Here is a 17,947-nt window from a genome sequence, read left to right on the forward strand (position 1 = left end):
GTGTCCATATTCTTTGGGACTGTGGGAATTCGTGAGCTCATTGTTTGAGATTGGTGGTTTATAAGCTGGGGGGGCTTTTTTTTTAATATCAAGAATTTCAAAGATATTCAAAGCTACATAGAATAGTGTACTGCCCATTCATGTACTCATCACTTAGTTTCAATAATTATAACTCACAGCCAATCTAGTTTTACCTGTACCTTTACCCACTCCTGGATTATTTTGAAGCACATCCCAGGCATTTTATCACATTTTCCATAAATATTTCTTATGTTTGCTGAAACATAAGAAATCACTTTTTAAATGTAGCATTATAACACTTAAAAATAGTAATGATAATTCCTTAAAACTGCTAGGTAACCAATGAGTGTTCAAATATCCACTTACAAGTATTATAATATTTTCATGGTTTATGTGTTTGACTCAGCATCTAAATGAGGTCTGTGTATTGTGATGAGTTGATAAATCCTTTGCGTTTCTTTTAATATAATGTTTTTTCCTCTATTTTTTTCCTTGCAATTTATTGCTAGAACTAGGTATTTTGTCCTGTAGATTTCCCACATTCTGAATTTTGCTGATTTTATTCCTATGGTATACTTTAACATGTTTCTGTGTCCTATATTTCTTGTAAATTGGTAGTTGGACCTAGAGGTTTGGTCAGACTTGTGTTGGTTTTCTTTTGATGACTACTGCATTGATTGTGTCAGATGTGAGTTTTTTAGACCCACTTTTTGAATCTGTGAACCAGGGAGAAGCCAAGCCACAGGATAAACTAAGCGTATTTTCCAGTAGAGGCAGATTTGTGTTAATGGTTTAGGGGTTTTGGCAGGGAGGGTGTGAGGAATGGAGAACATGCCCATTGGTTTAACATTTGTAAGACTTAGTTGCGGCCAGGCGCAGTGGCTCACGCCTGTAATCCCAGCACTTTGGGAGGCTAAGGTGGGCGGATCACGAGGTCAGATCGAGACCATCCTGGCTAACATGGTGAAACCCCGTCTCTACTAAAAAAAATACAAAAAATTAGCTGGGCGTGGTGGCAGGCACCTATAGTCCCAGCTACTCAGGAGGCTGAGGCAGAAGAATGGCGTGAACCCGCAAGGCAGAGCTTGCAGTGAGCCAAGATCATGCCACTGCACTCCAGCCTGGGCGACAGAGCTAGACTCCATCTCAAAAAAAAAAAAAAAAAAAAAAAAGACTTAGTTGCTCCAAGTCATTTCCTCCTCTCTTAAATCTTTCTTGTGGGCACAGAGGTAGAAAAGGACCAAATAAAAGCAATACAAGATTCCAAGGGGCAACTGATTGAAAATATTTATCCATATCACTACACTGGTGATACCTGAATATGTATAAGGATTTTCATATACTGTCATGTGAAAACAAATTCTTGTTAGCTTTCCGTGCATTTGACCTAGGGTTTTTTTTTTTTTTTCCTAAGTGTATCTTCAAAATTATTTTGGCCGGGCGCGGTGGCTCAAGCCTGTAATCCCAGCACTTTGGGAGGCCGAGACGGGCGGATCACGAGGTCAGGAGATCGAGACCATCCTGGCTAACACGGTGAAACCCCGTCTCTATTAAGAAATACAAAAAACTAGCCGGGCGAGGTGGCGGGCGCCTGTAGTCCCAGCTACTCGGGAGGCTGAGGCCGGAGAATGGCGTAAACCCGGGAGGCGGAGCTTGCAGTGAGCTGAGATCCGGCCACTGCACTCCAGCCTGGGTGACAGAGCGAGACTCCGTCTCAAAAAAAAAAAAAAAAAAAAATTATTTTACCTGCTTAATTCATCTCTGGCTTCCAGCACTTTAGTTGCTTATATCCTTTAGAATCTGACCTTTGCTGTCATCAAATCATGCTCATGTATTTGCATACTATGGGCATGAAGCTGGGCAAGTTACATAAAAGAGCCCAGCTCTCCTGGTTTTCCCAGTGATTAGTATTAAGGAACTGTGACGTGTAATCTCTGGATAGAGCCAAGTTTCGTGAAGCATGGGTAGGGGATAGGAATGAGAATTAATCAAAGTTGAAGTGTCCTTTAAATGATCTACAATTAAGGGAAGCTTAGAACTGGGTCTTAAAGCCATATACAATCAGAGCTCTTGTGGGCAAAGTCTGGAGTATCCAGGATAATACCAGATGTACTGAAAATCAGACTTTATTTGATATGTGTTGCTAAATAAATAAAAGGAAAACTCTGTCTTCAATTTATGAGAGCGAAAGTATATGGCTACCTGACATTTTTATATAATCTTTAAAACTTTTGCCTTTAAAAAGTTACCTAGAAACATGTCGTTAGACCTTCTGGGTCACTGGGGAAGATTATCAGTGGGATTGAGATTGGTCAAGACATTGTAAATTTGGATGCTCCCAGCTTCTCTGCATTTATCCTTTTTTTTTTTTTTTTTTTTTTTTTTTAGCAGAGTCTTGTTCTGTTGTCCAGGCTGGAGTGCAGTGGCATGATCTCAGCTCACTGCAACCTCTTGGGTTCAAGTGATTCTAATGCCTCAGCCTCTCAGTAGCTGGGACTACAGGCACATGCAACCATGCCCGACTAATTTTTGTATTTTTAGTAGAGACAGGGTTTTGCCATGTTGGCCAGGCTGGTCTCAAGCTCCTGGCCTCAAGTGATCTGCCCGCCTTAGCCTCCCAAAGTGCTGGAATTATAGGTGTGAGTCACTGTACCAGGCCCTTCTCTGCATTTATCTACTGGGAGGTTCCTACACTGAAATCAGATAGCCTATGCCCTACAGCTTCTGTTCCATGGGTACTCTAAATTTGTGGCACTCCCAAAGGGAGATTAGGTAGGTTCTCAGGAGGATGGAGGTTAGTCTCAGATACCAGCTTACCCCAATTTCCTTGTTTTTTCAGGACACCTGACTGATAGTGAATGTAATCAGAAACACACATCCAAAAAAGGGTCACTGATAGAGCGCAAGAGGAGCTCTGGTCGGGTTAGGAAGAAAGGCGACGAGCCCCAGGCCTCAGGATACCACAGTGAAGGCAAGCCCCTCTGCACTGCTTCTCTTTCTCCTTCATTCACTCTATCAAACTTCTGTCATGCTCCAGACTGTTAGCTTCTCCTTTCTGCTCAAAGGGCTTTTCTTTGCTTTTTCGACACTGGGATCTAGTATTCATGATCACTTTAAACATCTATATTTCTTTCATTCTTTGTGTTTTTAGGAGAAACACTGAAAGAGAAGCAGGCTCCTAGAAATGCCTCCAAACCATCCAGCAGCACCAACAGGCTGAGGGATTTTAAAGAGACAGTCAGCAATATGATCCATAACAGACCATCCCTGGCTTCTCAGACCAATGTAGGCTCCCACTGTGGGGGCAGGGGAGGAGACCAGCCTGACAAAAAACCTCCTAAGACCCTACCTTTACACTCTCGTGACTGGGAAATAGAGAGTACCAGCAGTGAGTCAAAATCCAGTTCTTCCAGCAAGTATCGTCCAACATGGAGACCAAAACGAGAATCTCTGAATATTGACAGTATCTTTAGTAAGGACAAAAGGAAGCACTGTGGCTATACCCAGCTTAGCCCCTTTTCTGAGGATTCAGGTGAGGAGATAAGGGAAGAATGGGGGAAGAATTGGGCTTTTGAATAAAGTTGATTTGTGTCTTTTTAAAACCTGGGTTTTTTGGTACATCTGGCAAGGGGCATTTTTACTCTGATGTTGGGTGTTTTAAGGATATGAGTTCAGTGAGTAAGTAGCCAGAGGGAGGAGTTAGTTAGGTCTTGATTTTAGGCAAATGCTAAATCTACCTCGTTTTCCATACCTGTCTTTTGATTGGGATAGCTAAAGAATTTATACCAGATGAACCAAGCAAGCCACCTTCTTATGACATTAAATTTGGTGGACCAAGCCCCCAGTACAAGCACTGGGGCCCAGCACGGCCAGGCTCTCACCTTTTAGAGCAGCAGCCCCGACTAATCCAGCGAATGGAATCTGGCTATGAAAGCAGTGAGAGGAACAGCAGCAGCCCCGTCAGCCTGGATGCAGCCCTGCCTGAGAGCTCAAATGTCTACAGGTATTGTTTGACCTTTGAACAGTTGTGACACTGTCCCTTGCAGCAATGTGAGCCACCTACTTGGGGCTTTCAGGCAAGGTTTAGACAAGTGGAGGGAAGGCCTTTGCTACTATGTGCTCTATCAACTTCCTATAACAACAGCACCCTCTGCTGGAAGAACAAAGGCACTTGAGAAAGGAGAGAACTTTCTATGTACAGTTATCTTTGAAATACTTTGAAGTACAGTTATGTATAAAGTAATTTAAAAAAATTTAAGTTCAGGGTGTATATGTGCAGGTTTGTTATGATAAACTTGTGTCATAGGAGTTCGTTGTACAGATCATTTTGTTACCCACATATTAAGCTAGTACCCATTAATTGTTTTTCCTGATCCTCTCATTCCTCCCACCCTCCACCCTCTGATAGGCCCGTGTCTGTTGTTCCCCTCTGTGTGTCCATGTGTTCTCATCATGTAGCTGCCACTTATAAGTGACAATATGCCGTATTTGGTTTTCTGTACCTGTCTTAATTTGCTAAGGATAATGAAATAATTGTTTAGTGCTTGCTTTGGTAGCACATATACTAAAATTGGAATGATACAGAGAAGATTAGCATGGCCCCTGCTCAAAGGTGACACAAAAATTTGTGAAGATTTCCATATTTTTCAGATATGTAGGATAAACAAGTCTAGGGATCTAATGTAAAACATGAGGACTACAATTAATAAAATTGCACTGCATATGAGATTCATGGTAAATGAGTAGATTTTAACTCCTCTTGCCACAAAAACAAAAAAAAAAATGGGTGACTAGATGAGATGATGGGTATGTTAATTTCCTTCAATTATAGTAACCATTTTACTGTCTCTCATAACATCTCATAACATCATGTTGTATACCTTAAATATCTGCAGTAAAAAAATGTATTAAAGAGCAGATTAGGCCAGGCATGTTGGCTCACGCCTGTAATCTCAGCACTTTGGGAGGCCAAGGTGGGTGGATCATTTGAGGTCAGGAGTTTGAGACCAGCCTGGCCAATATGGTGAAACCCCGTCTCTACTAAAAAAACAAAAATTAGCCAGGCATGCTGGCGGGCGCCTGTAATCCCAGTTACTTGGGAGGCTGAGGCAGGAGAATCACTTGAATCCAGGAGATGGAGGTGGTAATGAGCCAAGCTCGTGCCATGGCAACTCCAGCCGAGGCGACAGAGCAAGACTCTATCTCAAAAAAAGAAAAGAAAAGAAAAGAATGGACTAGGCTGGCTGCGGTAGCTCACGCCTGTAATTCCAGCACTTTGGGAGGCTGAGGTGGGTGGATCACGAGGTCAGAAGTTCGAGACCAACCTGGCCAACATGGTGAAACCCCGTGTCTACTAAAGATATAAAAAAAAAAAAAAAATTTAGCTGGGCGTGGTGGTGGGCGCCTGTAATCCCAGCTACTCAGAAGGCTGAGGCAGGAAAATTGCTTGAACCTGGGAGGTGTGGTTGCAGTGAGCCGAGATCGTGCCATTGCACTCCAGCCTGGGCAACAGAGTGAAACTCCATCTAAAAAAAAAAAAGGAAGAATGGATTAGTAGGCCACCGCATGGTGGCTCATGCCTGTAATCCCAGCACTTTGGGAGGCTGAGGTGGGTGGATCACAAGGTCCGGAGATTGAGAACATCTTGGCCAACATGGTGAAACCCTGTCTCTACTAAAAATACAAAAATTAGCTGGGCACGATGGCGTGCACCTCTAGTCCCAGCTACTCTGGAGGCTGAGGCAGGAGAATCACTTGAACCCGGGAGGCAGAGTTTGCAGTGAGGCAAGATTGCACCACTGTACTCCAGCCTGGGTGACGAGTGAAACTCCATCTCAAAAAGAATGGATTAGTGAATTAAAACTTATGTAATCCTAAAATCAGAGAAGAAACCCAAATGTTGTTTTGGGATAGTGTTTTGTTGTTGTCATTGCTTTTTTTTTTTTTTTTTTTTTGGTATCGGTGGGGTTCCATCATTTTGCCCAGGCTTATCTTTCACTCCTGGGCTCAAGTGATTTACCCACCTCAGCCTCCCAGAGTACTGGGATTATAGGTGTGAATCACCACACCCAATGTGGTGGGATAGTTTTTATTTTGATTTGTTTTTGGGTTACTGGGACTCTGTGTTTTATGATGCTAATAGTATTCATAATAATGATGACAGTTTATTAGCACTCATTGCACCCTGCCCATAGGGCTCAGTTTTCTTTATAAATTTCAAATCTCCATACATTATTTTTACTGAGTTGCCACAGAGGCAATTTTTCTTTTTTCTTTCTTTTTTCTTTTGAGATGGAGTCTCTCGATGTGTCACCAGGCTGGAGTGCAGTGCCGCAATCTTGGTTCACTGCAACCTCCTGGGTTCAAGCGATTCTCCTGCCTCAGCCTCCCTAGTAGCTGGGCCTACAGGCGCGTGCCACCATGCCCAGCTAATTTTTGTGTTTTTAGTAGAGATGGGGTTTCACCATGTTGGCCAGGATGGTCTTGATCTCTTGACCTCATGATCTGCCCGCCTTGGCCTCCCAAAGTGCAGGGATTACAGGCGTGAGCCACTGCACCCAGCCAAGGCAATTTTTCTAATAGTAGAGCTGCTTTGAAAGGAATGAAAGGTGATAACCACATGTTCATACTCCCTCAATGTTCTTTCCTGTCCGCAGGATCCTGTTCAGTTTTACTTATGAGAAGGTGGTACAAAGGTTTAGTAAGAAAGAAGGAAATAGATATGAAACCAATACGTTCATTAATACTTTCAACAGATTTTGAATACGTATTATGTACCAGATACTGTGCTAGATGCACAAGATGTGAATGAGGTGAGATGAGATTAGATAGGAGAATGAGTGGATATTTCAATTCTTTAGAAGTAATTTAGCAGAAGCTCTAATTATGTCAGTTTGATGTGTTTTTTTTTTTTTTTTTTTTTTTTTTTGAGAGAGAGATTTAGTCCTAGGAATGTTACTGTAACCTGCTTTCATGCTTTCACTAGACTCTGGGTTCTCTTTTGAAGGGATCCAAGTGCTAAGAGATCAGCTGGGTTGGTTCCTTCCTGGCGTCATATCCCAAAGTCGCACAGTAGTAGCATCCTGGAGGTGGACTCCACAGCATCCATGGGTGGCTGGACAAAGAGTCAGCCTTTCTCAGGTAAGCAGAAGGACACTGGATTTGACCAGCAGTTTTGTCTGGGGACCAGACTTACCTGAGTACATCTGAAATTAGAGGACAGTTATAGGCCGGGTGCGGTGGCTCACACCTGTAATCCCAGCACTTTGGGAAGCCAAGGCAGGCAGATTGCCTGAGCTCATGAGTTCATGACGAGCCTGGGCAACACGGTGAAACGCCATCTCTACTAAAATACAAAAAATTAACCGGGCGTAGTGGTGTGCACCTGTAGTCCCAGCTGCTTGGGAGGCTGAGGCAGGAGAATTGCTTGAACCTGGGAGGTGGAGGTTGCAGTGAGCCGAGATCGTGCCCCTGCACTCCAGCCTGGGCGACAGAGTGAGACTCCATTTTAAAAAAAAAAAGGACAGTTACAGTTTTAGTATTCCATCAGAATGTAAATGTAGAGTCATTTCAGTTGCTCCATCTTTGGATTTATCTATTTTTTGTTCTTCATCACAGCCTACTTGAATATTTCTTTCTACTTGGAGGGAGCCCTTGTGGGAGCAAGAAGGGACAGAAATATGGTGAACAGTGTTAATAACATCCCCATTTTTCGGAAGAATAGATCCTAGGGCTTTCCTTGGATTAGTGACCGCCTCTTGGAAAATGGATTTCTTATTGTTTAGTATTATGAATTGACATACCAAAGGGGTACATATGTGCCTATTTGCAAAACTTGGAAATAAGCAATTCAAATTTATCCTTACCCGTGGCTAAATATCTTAGTCTTACTACCAATTCTCTTGATAGTTACTGACAATTCTTAGAGGTAGCAGGAAGAAAGGCCTGCAGCAGCAGTAATAAAAAGGCATGAACCCTTTTAGGTATGTACACTAAAGGTTGCAGATATCTGGCAGAGCAGAACAATGCCTATAAAGGCAGACATCTCTGGAATCCTGTGCTCTAGTAAGTTACAGTTAAGAGACACGTGGAAGAAATTTGGGCTTCCCATTGTAATTATACATTTGGTTTATTCCCCATATTTTAATTTATTTCATGTTGAATAACATTGTTTTGAGAAACTTGTGAATCATGCATGAGACTATTCTCCCTTTTCTTCAGATAGCCAGGATTTTTTTTATTGCACTAAAGACTGAGTCTCATGATCTCCTGAATAGTCCTCAATTCTGGACTAGTTGGATAGAATTCACCAACAGCATTCTTTAATTGGTAAAAGATAATTAGCAAGGAGCTATGACAAGATTCTTCACACACCATATCACCCCACCATCCTCTTTGTATAACAAGCCCTATTTATGCCCCACAATTTGATCTAACCATTTTATTAAGACACAAAACAAACATTCTTATATGGTAACTTTGCATACTCTTTTAAAAAACTACAGAGGTAAATCAAGTCCAGTAATTCAATAATCTGCCCTTTGCCTCCTGAAATTGAAGGAACCACTGTTACCATTGTAGTATATATCTTTCCGTCTTTTTCTATGCTTACACAAGTACATAGATAAGTTTATGTACATATATATAGGTAAGCACCATTTTTAAAAAGTAAGATGAAGTCATACTATACATGTTTTTCTCTCACTCAATTTTTCACTTAATTTTTTATGGACATCCTTCTAGATCTATTTAGATCCATCTAGAAAGGTTTATAAAATTGGACTTTTACTGCTGTGGACATTTTACAAATTCAAAGAGGTGGTGGAAATTAAGGGTGAGAAAATGACATGCTTGAAGCTCCCCAGTCAGTCAGTGACAACACTTGGTAGAAAGTGTTCTCTAATGATTAAAGCATGATTATGAATTTAACCTACTTGACTTTAATTTAGCTTCATTATTTCCCATTTGTTTTACCTTGGGCAAATTATTTATCCTCTTTGTGACTCAGTTTCCTCATTCCTAAAATGGGGGTAATAGTATCTACCTTGTAAGTTGTTGTTATGATTAAATGAAATAATACATGTAAATGTGCTTAAAACTATTTCTGGCACGTAGTAAGCGCTGAGCAAATGTTCAGTGTAATACCATTGTTGTGAAGCACTCAATAAATGTTGTTGTTATTGTTATTATTATTATTATTTTGAGACGAAGTCTTGATCTTGTCCCCCAGACTGGAGTGTAATGGCATGATCTTGGCTCACTGTAACCTCCACCTCCCGGGTTCAAGTGATTCTCCTGCCTCAGCCTCCTGAGTAGCTGGGATTACAGGCACCTTCCACCAAGCCTGGCTAATTTTTGTATTTTTAGTAGAGACAGGGTTTCACCATGTTGGCCAGACTGGTCTCAAACTCCTGACCTCAGGTGATCCTCCCACCTTGGCGTCCCAAAGTGCTGGGATTACAGGCATGAGTCACTGTGCCCGGCCTGTTGTTATTATTATTATTATTATTATTCCTGGCCCAAGTGCCATCCTGAATCTGATTATGGGAAGCATTATCCAAAATAAAAGCTCCAAATTGGGCCTGGTGCAGTGGCTCACACCTGTATGTAATCCCAGCCCTTTGGCAGGCCGAGGCAGGTGGATCATGAGGCCAGGAGTTTGAGACCGGACTGACCAACATGGTCAAACCCTGTCTCTACCAAAAATACAAAAATTAGCTGGGCGTGGTGGCACGTGCCTGTAGTCCCAGCTACTCAGGAAGCTGAGGCAGAAGAATCACTTGAACCCAGGAAGCGGACGTTACGGTGAGCTGAGATGGCGCCATTGCACTCCAGCCTGCGCAACACAGACTCCATCTCAAAAAAATAAATAAATAGCCGGGCGCGGTGGCTCAAGCCTGTAATCCCAGCACTTTGGGAGGCCGAGACAGACGGGCGGATCACGAGGTCAGGAGATCGAGACCATCCTGGCTAACCCGGTGAAACCCCATCTCTACTAAAAAATACAAAAAACTAGCCGGACGTGGTGGCGGGCGCCTGTAGTCCCAGCTACTCGGGAGGCTGAGGCCGGAGAATGGCGTAAACCCGGGAGGCGGAGCTTGTAGTGAGCCGAGATCGCACCACTGCGCTCCAGCCTGGGCGACAGAGTGAGACTACGTCTCAAGAAAATAAAAAATAAATAAATAAATAAATAAACTCCAAACTGAAAGCAATAATTCCAAAGGGAAAGTATTGCAGTGGTTAAAAATTCATCAAGTACTTAGTCTTGGTAATGGAAATGTAGTGACTTCTCCCTTGCTTTTATTACAGGTGAGGAGATATCTTCTAAAAGTGAACTGGATGAATTGCAGGAAGAGGTGGCCAGGAGGGCGCAGGAACAGGAACTTCGAAGAAAACGGGAGAAAGAATTAGAGGCAGCGAAAGGGTTTAACCCTCATCCTAGCCGCTTCATGGATTTGGATGAACTGCAGAATCAGGGTAATTGTTGTGAGCATTAGGTTGTGGGTGATGGGGAAAGACAGAAAGGGTAGAAAAATACATCTAAGTTTGTAAGTTCCCTGTCTTCTCTTTAGCAAAATAATTTTTAAAATCTTAATTCACCCATTACAGTGAGAACAAGTTAGAGTAGGATGTGACAAGACTATTAACTGGAGATAGGCCCTGATTTGGGGCACATCTATTAAATTTATTAGAGATAGTGTATTGTTCATGAATAATGTTTCCCATGAACATTTGTTGAAGGTGTAAATAAAACTAGCCTTGAGTCAGAAATAGCTGAAAATGGCAGTGAGCCACACTGACAGCAAGGGGAATTCTACTTGCTGGGAAGAAACATACCCATGAAATATTCCACCTGGAGCATCAGGGAAGTGGATCTGCCAAACAGGAGCAAGAACAAAGCCAGTTTACTTTTGATACCAAGACAATTGATTCTCTAACCTCAAACAATTTGCATGACTTGACTTCCACAACTGCCCCACGTTAGACTTTTTTTCTTCCTAGAATTTTTTTAGGATGTCACTTTGTACCAAAAGAGACTAACCTTCAAAATAGTTCAGCTGCGGAGCTTGCAGTGAGCCAAGATCATGCCACTGCACTCCAGCCTGGGCCACAGAGCAAGACTCCATCTCAAAAAAAAAAAAAAAAAAAAAAAATAGTTCAGCCAAGCTGAGATATCTACCTTAAATAGGCCATGGAACCTATATCTTAGTTTTTTTTTTCCCTATAAAATGACTTTATTATTTTTATAATTTGGAAACCCCACTTACAACAAATTGTGCTAAAGCAGTATAAAGGTCCAAGTTTGTAAGTGCAAGCTTTTAACTTTTTTGGCTGTTTTCTGTTGACGATGTTTCTCTTTTTATATACACTTAGAGAATCTTCTTGGGCCAAGTAATCCTGTTTGAGGGCAGCTTTTTTCCTTTAATACTACTCTCTTTTGATTCAAGGTAATTGTTGCCTCATATTTCCCAAGACATTGTATTCGTTTCCAAATTAGTTTTAAATTCCTAATACTTAGCTGTCTCTATATTTGGATAGTCTTTTTTCCCTTTTTGACCTCAAGCTATAATCACATTGGTGTCCCAGGTTTATTTTGCTTCTGAATAAAGGGGTCTTGTCATTTCTCTCCTTTCCTTTTTTTCTCTCTCTGCCAGTTGGGCAACAGATTAAAGTTAGGAGGAGATCCCACTGGCTATCTTTCATTGTCAATTTTCCATACACTGTGGTTCAGCATTTCCTGCATGAGCAAGGAATGGAATACTAAGATTCTGGAGGATAAGAATTAAAATTTAGTACAGTGATCAACTGTAGCTTGTCTAGATCTCCATAAAGTAGAGAACTTAAAAAAAATGGCTCTAGGCACTACCTCTGATTATAAAGGTTGTATACATTTAGTTGATTACAAATATTATGAGAGAACTTCAGGTCTGGGAAGTAAGGGAAACCACACCTCTAGAGATAGAGTGGATCCTGAGTGCCAAGTTCTTCAGAACCAACTTGCTGTTTCCATTGTCTTCCCATTGCTCTCAAAAAGTCATGATGAATTAGGAAGTGAATGTTAGGGATGTGGAAGAGCCTTTATTACCATGTCCAGCTGGAGGTAAGTGGAGGATGAGGGACATTATGGGAGAAGTAACTCAGACATTTTTTTTTTCCCCCTGCAACTTTGTGAAGGCTCACTGGCAATCCCATTTGTAGGTGAACTTATGTTACAGCTTGCTGCCAATTTATGATTATGAGTAAGTAGAGGGCAAGGGATACATAAACATGAGAGTTCTTTTACAAAAATTTCTCTGCCTGTACTTCCTAGCCTTTTCATCTGGTATTGTTTTTAGACTCTTCTGCTCCTGCTTTGGCACACATTCACTTTGAGAGAAGGATGGAATATTCCCTGCTCGCTGTATGGGAAGTTGACTTCTTTGCGGGTAGTTTTGGTGAGGAATAGCATGATGAAAGTAAATACTTAGCAATGCTTATGAAAAGTATGTATATGCAAACCAGGAACGAAGGCCGTTCAACTGCCCTGGCAGATACATTGGATTAGCAAGTGTAGACCATCTGTGACTAAGAGGTGTACTGATTTTCCAGTTTAGGGTGGTGCATAAAGGACTGTGATTTGGTGAAGTAAATAAGTGGTATGGATGGTTGTCCACAGAATAATGAAGCTACCTTTGCCATAACTTAGCAGTGAAGGTCTCAGTCGACATCAAGGGTGTTCTGACACTAGTTGGCAAGAATTGCACTGGGAAAGAGCAGTTCACTTCCAGGCATAAGAACCTACCCTTCTGCTATATGGAATACTTTGTTCTTTCCTTGAGGGACTTCCTAAGAGTCTTGGTGTTAGAATATGTGGCCATTAATGGCATGCCTCTCTTTCATGGCCTTGGTAACATCTCGGTTAAGGCAAAATGAATGTCCTGCTTGTTTCAGAGAATTCTTAATAGCAATGAACAGTTGGAATAAGGGTAGACCAGTGGCTCAGCAGCAAGGATCTCTGTGTACTGAAGGGAAACAACAGTACACAGGAAAAGTTGGAATGAATTGTAATGAAAATGAAAAGTGCTGGCCCTTTCAGGGAGGAGTGACGGCTTTGAGAGGTCCCTGCAAGAGGCAGAGTCAGTATTTGAAGAGTCACTGCATCTGGAACAGAAAGGAGACTGTGCTGCAGCTTTGGCTCTCTGTAATGAAGCTATCTGTAAGTAACTCTAACTGCTATGGCTATGGCACTTTTGACTAACTTCACAATAGGTATTAGTGTTGTCACTCAGACAACAGTTTTTGTGTCTCCTCACTCTTGCTCTCCCAAACTGAGGCCCGTTAGCTGTTTTTGCCCTTTAGATTTCTAAGTGTACCTGGCACTGGCACTGTGGCCTATGGATATTTACCAGAATAACCTCAGCAAGGAATCCATAGATGATTTCTCCAGTCATGCCTACCTTCTTATTCCAGGATAAAGTTAGACCTCAGATGTGAGATTAGTCTGCTTTTTTGCTAGTCACTGGCTAGTGAGTTGGAGCTTATAGAAGGAAAACTGAATAAATTGGCTATGACTTCCCAGGCCTGTGACTTTTTACTTCAATATTTGATTCTTTCTGATTCTTCCCTACCTTCATAGTATGCAGCACCATAAGCTTACAGCAAGAGACTAAGGCTTAGAATTGGTATCGGCTTCTTGTATGTGACCCACAAGAAGCTGTGGTCTATAAAGAGAGATACAGGTTTGGATCTTATTTCTGCTGTTGGCCATTGGGAAGAGAGGGGTGAGAGTAGAGTGTGGAGACCAGAGTCAGACAGGTCAGTTGGACAAGAGTGGCAATCTCTAAGATGGAGGCACTGGTTTATCTTATTGATTTATTTTAGTTTTGTTTTGTTTTTTAATTTGGATTAACCTGTTTGGCCTCCATGGCTTCCATCAATGTTCCTTATAGCCAGAGGCAGCTCTTTGCCCTGGACAGCATATGCATGGTCCGTGCCTTGCATTCCTGCTACATATTTTGAGTTTTACTGCATATCTTTGCTCATTTTTGTTCAATTTTATTCTTTTTATTTTTGTTTGTGTTTTGTGTTCTGTTTCTGCTATATTTTCTTTTGCATTTTAGCTAAACTAAGACTTGCCCTGCATGGTGCCAGCTGTAGCACACACAGCAGAGCCCTAGTCGATAAGAAGTTGCAAATCAGTATTCGAAAAGCACGGAGCCTGCAGGATCGCATGCAGCAGCAGCAATCACCACAGCAGCCGTCGCAGCCCTCAGCCTGCCTCCCGTCACAGGCGGGGACTCTCCCTCAGCCAACAAGGTAGTGCTTGGGAACCATGTTAGTTTATGAACGCCAGGGGAAGAAGTGACCATGAGTACTCTATAGCAAGAGCTCTCATTGTCTTGCCGACTGAAGGGGAGAGAGGAGTCCTCTGAAAAGATTTTCTTCTTTCAGGTCAGACATACAGTGAAAAACTCATTGTACTCCTGGTCCTTTCCTTAATAATTCCTAGGATGCAAAAGTACAGCATAATAAGACTATTTGTCCACATTTCCCATGGGTAACTTTAGCCCTGGACTTGCGTAATGCGATTATTACATTTGTGTATATATATATTATGTTCTTAGACATGGCAATCTAGGCTACATTTCATGTTGTAGTAGCTACCATGTGATTTATTTTGGGATTTCAATGCTTCCTATCCTTATGGAAGCCGAGAAAGCAGTCTTTCTTGCTCTGATTGCACCATAAAGAAGAGACACAATGATTCCCTTTGCTTTGCTTCTTTATGGTCAGGACTAGGAAAGAAGTTCCAGTAGTCATTGTTGTAGTTCTCTCATCTTAGCCCTTGAATTTGGCTTTTACTTAGAATAGATGAATTTAAATAAACATTAATTTGGACCATTAATAATTCTGAGTAGTTTTCAAAATATAAATTAATAAAAGCAGTTAGCTTTTTTTTTTTTTTGACAGGATCTTGCTTTTTCACCCAGGCTGGAGTGCAGTGGCACAATCATAGCTTACTGCAGCCTCAACCTCCTGGGCTCAATGTTCAAAAGGCAAATGTTCAAAAATAGTTAACTCTAGGCATGGTAGCTCATGCCTGTAATCCTAGAATTTTGGGAGGCTGAGGAGGGCAGATTATTTGAGTCAAGGAGTTTGAGACCAGCCTGGGCAACATGGTAAAACCCTGTCTCTACAAAAAACAAAAAAAATTTAGCTGGGCATGGTGGTGCATACCTGTGGTCCCAGCTACTTGGGAGGCTGGGGTGGAAGAATTGGTTGAGCCCGGCAGGTCAAGGCTACAGTGAGCTGTGATGGTGCTGCCACACTCCAGCCTGGGTGACATTGAAAGACCTTGTCTCAAAAAAAAAAAAATGCAGGTCTATTTGATGCTAAAGCACATGTCCTTAACTATTATGTATATTGCCTTTTATGATTAGGCTTCCCATATTAGTATATCTTACTCTCCATAATGTTATAAGGGTGACTGGGTGACTGTACCCTCAAAAGTTTATAGTATATTTTCATTTGAATTTAGGGGCTTGTTTTGAATATAAGCAATTTAGATAGGTAAACCCTTTCCAGAAAACATATACTTCCTGATGTATGTGAGTGATTGAGGCTTTATTTAAGTCCTTGTAACATTAAGTTTTTAAAATCAGAAATACAAAACAATTAGTGAGAAACCAACTAAATACAGTTAATCCCTACTCCTACTCCTAAATCTCAAGAGAGTCATATTGCTTTGGGGAAACATCTCAGTGACTAATAGAACAAAATCCAGATTTTAAAAACATATTTGAAATGGTTGATTTCTGTGTATTCCCATGAGCCCAAATCACCGTGTATTTTGTAAATGTGGCCTCATGGTTCCTTTGGCTGGGCTGCCTCTCAGGACTCCAGGTAGGACTTGCCTCCCTGTATAGCATCCTGGATTTTTGCTGTTTGGTATGAGTGATTTTCAGGCTTTGCTTACCTTCCATGTCATCTGCATGTGAGACTAGCTGATTTTGTTTCCTAATTTGCAAGTAGAATGTGATTGGAATGCGACTTCACAGGTAGTGAAGAATATTGGCAAGGGGTCCACTTAATGTTACTGTGCACCTTTAGTGAGGGCATTTAATAAAGAGGATTAATGTTACCTATTTACCTTGGTGTGAGCTGACCATGTGCCTTTTCTTTTGTGATCCTCTGAACTACTGACTCTACTTGTGCTTGTCTTTCTGTTTATTTTTACCATTCCCTGTGTGAATAGCTAGAAATGGGAATGGAATGAACAGTTCTTTCTGTAAGCGTTCCTGTCAGTCAAGGCAGCTTATGACTAGCTGTCTCCATTTGTTTCAGTGAACAGCCTATCCCGCTCCAAGTATTGTTAAGCCAAGAGGCCCAACTGGAACCCGGCACGGATACAGAGTTTGGGGCCAGTTCTTTCTTCCATTCACCTGCTTCCTGCCATGAGTCACACTCATCACTATCTCCAGTGTCATCTGCCCCACAGCACAGCTCCCCCAGTAGATCTGCCTTGAAGCTTCTGACTTCGGTTGAAGTAGACAACATTGAACCCTCTGCATTCCACAGGCAAGGTTTACCTAAAACACCAGGATGGACTGAGAAGAATTCTCCTCATAGTTGGGAGCCATTGGATGCCCCAGAGGGTAAGCTGCAAGGCTCTAGGTGTGACAACAGCAGTTGCAGCAAGCTACCTCCACAAGAAGGAAGAGGCATTGCTCAAGAACAGCTATTCCAAGAAAAGAGGGACCCTGCTAATAACCCCTCCCTGGTGATGCCTGGAATAGCCACCTCTGAGAGGGGAGATGAACATAGCCTAGGCTGTAGTCCTTCAAATTCATCAGCTCAGCCCAGCCTTCCCCTGTATAGAACCTGCCACCCCATACTGCCTGTTGCTTCTTCATCTGTGCTTCGCTGTCCTGATCCTGTGCAGAAAACTAACCAATGCCTCCAAGGCCAAAGCCTCAAAACTTCATTGACTTTAAAAGTGGACAGAGGCAGTGAGGAGCCCTACAGGCCAGAGTTTCCCAGCACGAAGGGGCTTGTCCGTTCTCTGGCTGAGCAGTTCCAGAGGATGCAGGGTGTCTCCATGAGAGATAGTACAGGTTTCAAGGATATAAGTTTGTCAGGTAGTCTAAGGAAGAACTCTTCCCCTTCTGATTCTAAGCCTCCTTTCTCACAGGGTCAAGAGAAAGGCCACTGGCCATGGGCAAAGCAACAATCCTCTCTGGAGAGTGGGGACAAACCACTTTCCTGGGAAGAGTCCACTGAACATTCTTCTCTTGCCTTAAACTCTGGGTTGCCTAATGGTGAAACTTCTAGGGGAGGACAGCCCAGGTTGGCAGAGCCAGACATATACCAAGAGAAGCCGTTCCAAGTGAGAGATGCTAGGTCTAAGGATCTGGGCAGCAGTGCTGACTTGGGGACTTCCTTGCCTTTGGATTCCTGGGTGAATGTCACAAGGTTCTGTGATTCTCAGCCTAAACATGCGGCCTCTAGGCCAGGAATGAAGTCCTCCCCTCATGATTCCCATATGTGTGTAACCTATCCAGAGAGAAATCACATCCTTTTGCATCCACATTGGAACCAAGACACAGAGCAGGAGACCTCAGAATTGGAGTCTCTGTATCAGGCCAGTCTTCACGCTTCACAACTTGGCTGTTCTGGATGGGGGCAGCAGGATACAGCCTGGCACCCACTTAGCCAAACAGGTAAGAACGCAAACAGGGGTTGGGGGGAGGAGGGAGGATCATATAAAAGCTGAAAGCAGGGAAAGATCAGAAGGGGGTATTCTATACAGATAGTATCCCCAGCTTAGTAGGAGGTAGTAGAACTTTCTACTTTACTCAGAAAGCCTCCATGACAAGAGCTAGACATTTTTCTGGCTAGAGTGGAGGAAGGGGCAGAATTATCACTCACAGGCAACTTCCCTCCTTCT

At 42.4% G+C, this 17,947-nt stretch overlaps 1 protein-coding gene and 1 non-coding gene across 51 annotated transcripts in view; both read left to right on the forward strand.

Moving 5' to 3' along the window:
• The window catches only part of USP54 (ubiquitin specific peptidase 54), a 117,931-nt gene that overhangs the window by 86,167 nt on the left and 13,817 nt on the right, over positions 1–17,947 (forward strand). For 30 of the 50 annotated variants that reach the window (XM_074001767.1, XM_074001793.1, XM_074001769.1 and 27 more), the window contains 8 exons: positions 2,861–2,992; positions 3,173–3,553; positions 3,793–4,024; positions 7,028–7,161; positions 10,330–10,497; positions 13,097–13,216; positions 14,121–14,316; positions 16,345–17,720. In XM_074001767.1, the coding sequence (XP_073857868.1) occupies positions 2,861–2,992; positions 3,173–3,553; positions 3,793–4,024; positions 7,028–7,161; positions 10,330–10,497; positions 13,097–13,216; positions 14,121–14,316; positions 16,345–17,720 (2,739 nt within the window). The remainder of the gene's footprint in view (positions 1–2,860; positions 2,993–3,172; positions 3,554–3,792; positions 4,025–7,027; positions 7,162–10,329; positions 10,498–13,096; positions 13,217–14,120; positions 14,317–16,344; positions 17,721–17,947) is intronic. The other 20 variants (XM_074001765.1, XM_074001766.1, XM_074001781.1 and 17 more) reach the window with 3 other exon arrangements.
• LOC123567050 (U6 spliceosomal RNA) lies at positions 4,562–4,668 on the forward strand. Its single transcript, XR_006689745.2, has one exon. It is a non-coding gene; the product is annotated as a U6 spliceosomal RNA (small nuclear RNA).

Source organism: Macaca fascicularis, chromosome 9, assembly GCF_037993035.2.
Source record: "Macaca fascicularis isolate 582-1 chromosome 9, T2T-MFA8v1.1".
Classification (NCBI taxonomy): Eukaryota; Metazoa; Chordata; class Mammalia; order Primates; family Cercopithecidae; genus Macaca; species Macaca fascicularis.